This window comes from Lithobates pipiens, unplaced genomic scaffold (genome assembly GCF_037356315.1).
Source record: "Lithobates pipiens isolate NorthernLeopardFrog02 unplaced genomic scaffold, aLitPip1_a1.2 Scaffold_16, whole genome shotgun sequence".
NCBI lineage: Eukaryota > Metazoa > Chordata > Amphibia > Anura > Ranidae > Lithobates > Lithobates pipiens.
The window spans coordinates 275,398,945-275,409,556 of NW_027507748.1; the positions used below are offsets into that span (position 1 = coordinate 275,398,945).

Here is a 10,612-nt window from a genome sequence, read left to right on the forward strand (position 1 = left end):
AAGCAATCGGCATTATATGGATGGGAGATCCAGGTAAACACGTCCGCACTCTTCTCCCTGCCCAGTCCATTTGCTGCTCAGCCAGCCCGTACAGAGATCTAATGGTACGTCCAACCAATCCCCGAAACAGCCAAATCCCTGCTCACATCACTGGTTGCCCTAGTAACTAGAGACTGCTGAAAATTAGTAAACAAGTCAGGGGTTCTCAACAGAACACGGGAACTGCGCATGCACAGAATGGAGCCTCAGAACAGCTTAAAGAGTTTAAAGGCGTTGTAAAGCTTTGTGTTTTTTTACCTTAATGCATCCTATGCTTTAAGGTGAAAAAACACCTTAATCCACCTCTCTGCCCCCCCCCCCCCAGCCCCTGTTTTACTTACCTGAGCCCCGAATCTCTGTGGGCACGATCCCATATTGCTTTCCCCCAGCTCCTGTGGGCTCTTCATTGGATGATTGATAGCAGCGCATCCATTGGCTCCTGCTGCTGTCAATCAAATCAATGATGCGGTGCACTGGGGGCAGGGGCGAGTGATATGGCCGCCCAACTGTATCACACAGGAGCGCCCTCGCAAGCTAACCCCCTTGGGAGAGCGCTTCCCGGGGGAGGGGGGGGGGTTAGCTTTTGCGGGGAGGAGCAGAGGGACCGCAGAATATGAGGATCGGGGCCAGTCTGTGCAAACGAACTGCACAGTGGAGGAAAGTATGATATGTTAATTAAAAAAAAAAAAAAATAAACCTTTGCAACCCCTTTAACCGCTTCCCAACCGCCTCACGCAGATATACTGTGGCAGAAGGGCACGTATAGGCAGAATCACATACCTGTACTTTGTCCTTTAAGAGATGACTTGCAGGCGCATGCACTGGGAGCTTCGTGAGCGTGATCGCGGGTCCGGCGGTCATCGATCGTCTCAAGGAGAGGAAGAGCAGGGAAATTCTAATGTAAACAAGCGTCTCCCCGTTCTGCCTAGTGACACTGTCACTGATCAGTGCTCCCTGTAATTGGGAGCAGTGATCATTGTTCTGTCACACACAGCCCCTCCCCCCCCAACATTAGAATGACTCCCTAGGACACACTTAACCCCTACAACTCCACCTAGTGGTTAACCCCTTCAATGCCAGTTACGTTTACACGGTAATCAATGCATTTTTAATTGCACTGATCGCTGTATAAATATGAATGGTCCCAAAATCACACCAAAAGTGTCTGATCTGTACACCATAATGTTGCAGTCGCGATACAAATTGCTGATCACCACCATTACGAATAAAAAAAATGATAAAAATGCAATAAAACTATCCCCTATTTTGTAAACGCTGTAACGTTTGCGCAAACCAATCAATAAACGCTTATTGGGATTTTTTTTTTTTTTACCAAAAATATGTAGAAAAATACGCATCGGCCTAAACTGAGGAAAAAAAAATTTTTTTACAGATTTTTTGGGGGATATTTATTATAGCAAAAAGTAAAAAATAATGCGTTTTTTTCTAAATTGTCACTATTTTTTTGTTTATAGTGCAAAAAAATAAAAAACGCAGAGGTGATGAAATACCACCAAAAGAAAGCTCTATTTGCGGGAAAAAAAAGGATGTCAATTTTGTTTGGGAGCCATGTCGCACGACCGCGCAATTGTCAGTTAAAGTGACGCAGTGCCGAATTGCAAAAAGTGCTCTGGTCTTTGGACAGCTAAATGGTCTGGGCTTAAGTGGTTAAGGTCAGCTGTTGGCTCGCGTGGCCGAGGCGCATTCATGTAGGTGAGGGACGGATATTTACACGAAGGGGGCGGATATTTCAATGATGGCCAGTGCTGGGGGTGGAATTGTTATCGATGGCCAAACAAATCCGCTAACTAAATCTTTATGCAATATAGAAAAAGCTGCCCTTCAATTGACTAAACATGCCCCGCAAGCGTTCAAAAGGAGCAATATAAAATAAAATAGCACATAACGATTTATTTTGCAGATTTCTTTGCCCATCGATGCAAATTACGCCCCCTCCCCCTCCAGCGCCAGCCATCATTGAAATAGCCATCCCTCACCTACATGAACGCGACTCGGCCACGCGAGCCAACAGCTGATCATAAACTCAGCTGTTCTGCGGCTGCGTACGGCGCATGCGCAGTTCCACTCGGGCACTATTCGATAGCCCGTCGGGTCGCATACAGATGATGTCACGCGAGTAATAGAAATTTCCTTCCAGAAAGAAAACATGGAGGACTCAGAACCAGCAGCTCCGAGCGAAGAGAAAATGAGCACTGAAGTCGCAGAGCCGCGGGAGAAGGTGGAAGAGGCGGAGAACGTGGTGAGGGGGATGCGTAGAAAGGAATGTGTACTTTAAAACCTGATCCATAGAAAGAAACGCTTGTGTGTTTCCTTAGGGGAATGGACTACACAGCAATACGTTACACTCAGTGAACACAAGTACATTTCAGTGGCATTGTAGTTCATTTAGACTGACTTAACCACTTCAGCTCCGGAGGATTTTACCCCCTTCCTGACCAGAGTGCTCAGAGTGCTCTTTGCGATTCGGCACTGCGTCCCTTTAACTGACAATTGCGCGGTTGTGCGGCGTTGCACAAAAACAAAATTCATGTCCTTTTTAGTTTTATTTTTTTGTGCTATAAACAAAAAAAAGAGCAACAATTTTGAGAATTTTTTTTTTTTTTTTTTCTATAATATCCCCAAAAATATTTGAAACTCCCCCCCCCCCCCCCCCTCGTTTTAGGCTAATATGTATTCTACATATTTTTGTAGTATTTTTTCACTCTGTTCATTAGTACAAGTGTGATTCTAACTAGTGTTTTTGAGTATTATGCTATACATCTTTCATATATTTTGTCTATCTGTATTTTGCTTTACATAGTTAATTCTGTGTCCCATTTTATATTTTGTAATATTAACCCCCCCCCCCTGGCAGTATTCCCGAGTCTGGCTCGGGGTGAAAATTCAGAACCAAAAGCGGTAACCCCGAGCCACACTCGCATCGCTGGATCCGGGAGGAGTTTACTTACCCTGTCCCCTGGATCCAGCGATGTACCCCCCCCCACGCGCACTGCGAGCGGCTCGTCCTCCACTCGTATCACATCGCCGGGCTCCGTTCCCTGCGAGCGTTGCGACTCACGGGGACAGAGAACGGCGCCAAATTCAAAAAGTAAAACACACACATTACATACAGCAGAGTAATCTGTAAGATTACATTATACTGTGTGTAATTATTTCACATCCCCTTTGTCCCTAGTGGTTTCTCCAGTGTCCTGCATGCAGTTTTATATTATAGACCAGCTAGAAAACCGCGATAATAAATTTGAATCACTTGCAGAATTGAGGGATAGCGATTTGTGGGGAGATCCGTCATCAAATACTGAAAAGTAATGACAGTGACAATTCTGCAACTGAGCAAATTTCTGTGTTTTTGATTACATTAATGAATAATTTTTATTATTTGGTATAATTATTTATAGTTATATTTTAATTTATGATTTCTTTTTAAAACTTTATCATACCCTGGATGTCTGCTAGACTCTGGTTTGGGCAGATTTAAGTGAGTTATTTCTAAGAATTACAGGACTACAATATAAAACGCCAAATTTTCATACAAAATAATTTTACCGCTTTCCGCACCTAAAATCTGAAATAATCAGACCGCCGGGGAGGTTAAATTTTTTTTATATATTTTTACATATTCAATTGGTATATTGGCCCTATAAAGTCCTGTCGGAGGGTCCCGTTTTGTGAAGGACATCATATAACGTCCAGTCAACACAATTAAGCCACAAAAAAAAGCCCATACCTTTTTTTTAAACCACATCCCGCCCGGCCTATAGCAAAATAACGGTCGGGCGGGATGTGGTTTAAAAAAAGGTATGGGCTTTTTTTTTCCTCTCAAAAATCATACTCGCCTAGGTGGATGCAGCTTCTGTCCCCCACCAGCTCTAAGCCCTTGTACACAGGGTCAGACATTCCGACAACCAAATCCGTCGTTCAGGCTAGTACCCAATAGCTTTGGTCTAGGAATTTGATCTGAGCACGCGTGGCACTTTGTCAGATCAGAATTCTCTACACATGATCAGACAAAGTCTGATCGGATCATGTTGTCGGAAAATGTTATAGCCCAGCTGGAAAACTTGGTCCGACGGAAACAGTCCAATGGAGCCCACACACTGTCGGATTATCCGACAACACGGTCCTATCGGACATTGTCCATCAGAATGTCCGACCGTGTGTACAAGGGCTAAGACTGAGAACTGAGTAATCAAACATAGCTGATCGCTTTGTTCTCAGTGCTCTGTGAACAGAGAGTAGTGACTGTCAGTCACCACTGTCTGCTCTTTCGACACACACACACACACACACACACACACACACACACACACACACACACACACGTACCCCCTGGAGTGCTGGGCTGTGGAGGGGGGTGGGAGTGGTTGTCTCAGGCTGTTAGCGGCTCGCTGAGAGGGGTGCCAGTGAAAGCATGTGGGCAGATCCTGACTTTCTTGTGGCGAACTTGCATGAGCCTGGACTGGCTCTGTGGCGCCAACTGACAGCGGGCTTCAGCTCGTCTGCTGAAAATGGGTCACAAGAGTTCAGAATGATCTGCACTCCTGTGGTCCACAGAAGTACAGCCAGTAGTTGAAAAGGATCTAAACCCTCCAAGGTTAATTTTGATTTTAGCCCCCCTCTTACCTTGTCTGCCGGGTTGTGCTCAAATACCTTACACATAAAGGGAATACAGTGTTGTCCTGCTGTGTTCTGTCAATCCACCACTATATGGCGTTATCGGGAGCAGGTTGTCTCTACCAGAATCTAACAGCCAACCCCCAATATTGCACTGTTGGGTCCACCCTCCATCAGACACTCTTTGTATGCTTAAGCCCCCTGGGATATCTGATGTAAATATCCCAGGAGGCTGCTGGAGTCACGTAAATGTAATTCTCACCTAGGCAAGTAAATCCCATCCCGAATAGTCCATTCATATCCCCATTTTAACGCCTAATGCTAGCCTTACCCAATTAGATTTCTTTGTTCATCCCACAGATTAAATAAGAGAAAAATCACTTGAGCCCCCCATCCACAATCAAAACTGTGGATGGAGGAATCTCCACTGCTTGCTAATGTATACACCATCAGCTGTCTGGGCACCTGAACAGTGAGTGTAGCTGATGGTATGCTGTCACTGTTTTGCCGTTCATTCTCCACTCTGCTTTAGATTGACTTTTGTCAAACCAACTGGTGCTTGCAGGGCCAAGCATCACTTGAATTTTAGCCAATTCTACAGGAATCTGCCAAAGCTTGAGCCGACTAGGGCCAGCTTTAGCCATTCAAACTTGATTACCATTTATGAACCCTGAGATGTACTGGTTTACAGCTATTTGGAGTCATTGCCCTATAAAGGGCACATCACACACATGGGTTGGACTTGATGGGCTTGTGTCTTTTTTTTTTTTTTTTTTTCCAACCTCACCTACTATGTAACGTCCCACCAGAGGGTTTTTTTTATTTATCTTTTGTGTGTGTGTGTGTGAAGGACATCATATGACATCCAGTGGAGACAATTTAACCACTGCCTGGCCACATTTTGCTGTAGGCTGGACAGGATGTGGTTAAAAAAGTATGAGTGCACAAAGACTCATAAAGTGTTTGTGTGCTTATAATAGAAATTCTGAACAGGGCAAGGGTGAAAGAATTGCTTCAATTTGTGGTTTACTCGTCTTTTTATAAGTTTGTGTACAATAATATTACTATCATCATTATTATTGTTCAAAACTGTATTTTCAAGGTGAAAGCAGAGGAAAGTCCTGTGACAGCAGCAGCCAGAGAGACAGCAGATGCGTTACTTAACGCTAAGAAAATGAAAATTGAAGTAAAGGAGAAAAAAGAAAAGAAGCAGAAAGTGGATGAGGATGAGATACAGAAGATGCAGTAAGTAACTGAATACACTGGAACTGACTCTCTGAAACTTCCTACAGTAATACCTAAATATGTCACACATTGTTTGTTTTCTATGTAGAATTCTGGTGTCATCCTTTTCAGAAGAACAGCTAAATCGCTATGAGATGTATAGACGCTCTGCATTCCCTAAAGCTGCTATTAAACGGGTATGATGTTGGAATCAAATTGTTTTTGCATGGGACCCTTATTTAAAGTTACTTGTTGTACCAACTTTGTAAACATTCAGTAATAACTGTTACCCTGTCACTGTAAGCTACCGTATGAGGTCACCTGTACAAAAATAGGCATTTACAGTGGCAAGAAAATGTATGTGAATCCCTTAGAATTATTTTTTTTGCCATAAAACGTGATCTGATCGCATATCGAACATGAAGAGTTTACTAAAGTTATGAAAATTATCATACAACAGAATAAAAAAAAAATCCGAAAGTATGTCGTGTTATAGTGTATTTGTATTGTATCTTAAGATGACAACTGTACTGATTGAATGAAAATCATACAATCTGGTATCGTACGAGAATAATTTTCGTGCTTGTCTGATTTTTTTTTTTTTTTTTTTTAATTTTGTGTACAGGCCTTTAGTGTTGTGGTGGTCTGTAATTTTATTTTCTTCTCCTATTGATTACTTTGATTCTGGAAGAATCTTAAATCATTTCATATATAATGTCCTTTGTTCTCATTTTCAGCTGATTCAGTCCATTACAGGCTGCTCTGTGTCACAGAATGTAGTGATTGCCATGTCTGGTATTGCGAAGGTCTTTGTTGGAGAGGTTGTAGAAGAAGGTAACTTTTTATAGTGTACTTTTTAAAAACTCGAATATCCCTGCTGTGTCAATATATCCAATTTTGAGGACATCCAAAAGAAGTAGACTTTCTCTGATTGGTAGCCAGTTCAGCTCATGGAGGTTCCTGTACATCTCTGCAGCAGCCTCCAAAACCCTATATCTTTACATTATGTGTCTCATACTTCACTTTGCAATTAAAACCAGGAATGTGATTCACAGAATTTACTCTAAGGTATTTTCCTTACATTTATGTGGGATGTATGACATGTTAACTCTCAATTGCCAGTTGATATTTATTTTTTACTGCTCATAAGGGACTTATGGGGTTGGGTTATTTCATGGTGTTGACACAGTCCATTGTAAACTCTTTTTGAAAACTAGAATGCCTAAAGCCAAAGAGTAGCCAAGATCACAAACAGAAAAATCAGCACAAGGGACATACCTTAGTCGGTAGAATGTGTTCCTTGTGCTGATTGCTCTGCAGGGGTTAATAGAATGAATGGGTAGTCACAGGCTCTAATCAAGAAAGCCCAGAGCCACCGTCCATCATTCATAGAAGCCGTCCTACAGCTTTTGTGAATGAAACGCAATCTGAAGCGGGGGGGAAAGCTATCAATTATCCGTCTGTCCTACATTTGTAGATCACTTTCTTGATGAGAGCCTGTGACAGCCCCTTAGTTGTATTAATCCTGGAAGATTATGGTGGGGGAGATAGGTAGGACAGATGATAGGCGGCACAGTGGTGTAGTGGTTAACACTCTCACCTAGCAGTAAGAAGGGTTGCTGGTTCGTATCCCAACCATGACACTACCTGCCTGGAGTTTGCATGTTCTCCCTGTGCCTGCATGGGTTTCCTCCCACAAACCAAAGACATGCAGGTAGGTTAATTGGCTTCTGTCCAAAATTGGCCCTAGTGTATGAATGGGGACCTTGGATAGTGGGCTCCTTGAGGGTAGGGACCAGTGAGTGTGTAATGTAAGGGACAATTGTAGACACTCACTCAGGTTGAACTGGATGGACTAGTGTCTTTATTCAACCTTACTAACTATGAAACTATGATGGAGTTTCACTTAGAGGAATCCATACAAGGGACACATTCTACTAACTGTAAGTTATGTCTCTTGTGCTGATTTTTGTGTTTGGCCTGTGCTCTGCACCTGGTTCAGTGCTCCTGCTACCTTCAGTCATGAAGCACACAAGAAAAAACTCCAGGAAGCCCTGCCAATGTGACTACATGTCCATGAGTACTTGTGCTCATTTTAAAATGCGAATGCACACAAGTTTCATTCAATGCTAAGAATTAATGAAGTGCTAAGATGCCAGTTAATAGGAGGTGGGTAGATCACATAGCCTCATCTTGTCACGGTATGCTGCCTGTCAGCACACACACCAGTTGTGCATGTAGCTGTGTAGCCCTTAGAAGGGCAGTGTGCATGGTGCAGTGGCTCCATAAATGCAGTATTGAATAGAAGGGGCTGGGAACAACAAGCATTAGAAAAACAAAACACGAATGTAATTGTACATACATGAGATTATATATATATATATATATATATATATATATATATATATATATATATATATATATATATATATATATATATATATATATATAAAATTATATTATATATTTTTTTTTTTTTTAATCCACTGAGCCTAATAACTCTATAAGGTGTCCATTAACCTAGTTGGTCAGGTTGAAAAAAAGACACAAGTCCATCCAGTTCAACCACAAAAAAAAAAATCATATAATCCCATATAAACAATTCTATACCCACAGTTGATCCAGAGGAAGGCAAAAAACCCCAGCAGAGCATGATCCAATTTGCTAGCAGGGGAAAAATTCCTTCCTGATCCCCCGAGAGGCAATCAGATTTTCCCCAGATCAACTTTACCTATAAATGTTAGTACCCAGTTATATTATGTACACTTAGGAAATAATCCAGGCCTTTCTTAAAGCAATCTACTGAGCTGGCCAGAACCACCTCTGCAGGGAGTCTATTCCATGTTTAGTTTAAGGCCTGATATACCTGCAAAAATTAACTTGAGCTAAGGTTATGGCTGCATGTCTGGCTTACTATATAGTCATGTTTCACTCAATTCGAGTTTCATCAGGAGCTTTTTGTGGTACAAGTTGCTTGTAATACTCCAATATATTAAAAAGATTGTTGAAAATTGGCCACTGGGACCCTTTCTCATTGTCCTATTGATTCTACAGACTTCAACTTTTGGAAGGTCTCTCTGCAAGCATCTAATATCCTGGCGCTCCCACCCATTTGAGGCCTCTTTGTCCTTGCTTATCAGTTTTCAATTTGTGACTTTTCAACAATCTTTTTAATATATTGGAGTATTACAAGCAACTTGTATCACAAAAAGCTCCTGATGAAACTCGAATTGAGTGAAACATGTTAAGTGTGGTAAAAGTTACCCTGACCCAAGTTGAATGAATTGTAGAAATTCCGCTGTCTTTTGGATGTATCCACATCTATTGTGGTTGTTTTTAGATAATTTCAGTATATTTAGTTGTTAGTTTAATCTATGGTCTGTTTTCTGATCATTATTGGTTCTCATAAACTATTTTGTACTTGATACCGTTAAAAGTCCCGGAGGTTTGTTACCTCCTTCCCTGTGTATAGTTTCTGTATTAAATTTTGGGATGTGGTATCTTATGGTTTGGTTGCTTCACCTCGGTCTATGAAAAGTCCACCTGTCAGTTTTCCAGGCGAGGCTGATCGGACCCTCCATTCACCCCTATGGAGTGGCAGATGTCCTCAGCGACACCCACTGCTATCCGATCCTGTCTGCCAAATCCAGATATATGGTGACCATATTTTCCATCGTATGGAGGATGGGATTGAATGAAAACGGACAGGCAGTCTGATTTTTCCAATAGGGGAGAGCAGGACTTTCTCCGCTCTGTGCAGTGCATGGAGACGGACTTGTCATCCGCCTTCTCAGCGGAGAGATCCTCTGCTGAGCGGACCGCCTGCGTCAAAGGGACCCTAAGGCAAAGCCAATTCTTAGGCCAGTTTCGCACTGCGGTTTGGCCACAGCACAGGTGGACTTGTGGTTTCCCATGGACTTTCTATTATGCTGCACATTTTTTGGTGTATTTTCTGAAAGCACACCAAATGTCCTGCATATTGTATCTTTTTGGTGTGCTTTCAGAAAGCACACAAAACCTTAAAAAAAGGTCCATGGAACTGTGGCCAAACCGCAGCGCACCGGTGTGAAATGGCCCTTTATGGAATCGATTTCAGATTTAAAATGATTCAGTGACCTGGTTGAATGAGCATTTTACCATGAAGTGTAGAGTAAAACTGACATTATACTAGTTATTTTATTAGCATGTTATCTCAATTAGCGTGCAGAATATTTTCTTTCCATTTCCGTCTGTTCAGCTATATTAATAAGTGACATGTTTTGGTTTTATTTTTTTCCCAGCTCTGGATGTTTGTGAAAAGTGGGGAGAAAACCCCCCACTACAGCCTCGTCACATGAGAGAAGCACTCAGAAGATTAAAGTCCAGAGGGCAAATTCCAGATTCAAAGTATAAAAAAATTGTGTTCAGCTGATGTTCTTGGACTTGATTTTGACTTCTCTTCTAAGAAGAGAGAGACTGCTTTTGAGGATTTGTAGCAAACCTGTTCCTTTGCTCATGCAGGGTCAAACAGACAATCTTGATTGGAAGACTCAACAGTACATACTGATTTTTAATTTGCTCCCTTGTTACTCTGACTGCCAAGGTTAATTCGCAACTAAACGGACCAGATGAGCTGTCATGTAGCACCTATTTAATGATGTAGTGCAGCGCAACACACCCAAAATATCTATTGCATAAAGTCCATTGAAACAAATAAACAGTCCAGCACCCAGTG

At 42.0% G+C, this 10,612-nt stretch overlaps 1 protein-coding gene across 1 annotated transcript; it reads left to right on the plus strand.

Annotated features, from left to right (window-relative positions):
* Nucleotides 1–2,125: 2,125 nt before the first annotated feature.
* TAF11 (TATA-box binding protein associated factor 11) lies at nucleotides 2,126–10,612 on the plus strand. The gene is made up of 5 exons (XM_077481431.1): nucleotides 2,126–2,299; nucleotides 5,777–5,919; nucleotides 6,008–6,095; nucleotides 6,636–6,732; nucleotides 10,179–10,612. Exons 1-5 carry the CDS (start codon nucleotides 2,207–2,209, stop codon nucleotides 10,307–10,309), a joined length of 552 nt encoding a protein of 183 aa, XP_077337557.1. The 5' UTR covers nucleotides 2,126–2,206; the 3' UTR covers nucleotides 10,310–10,612.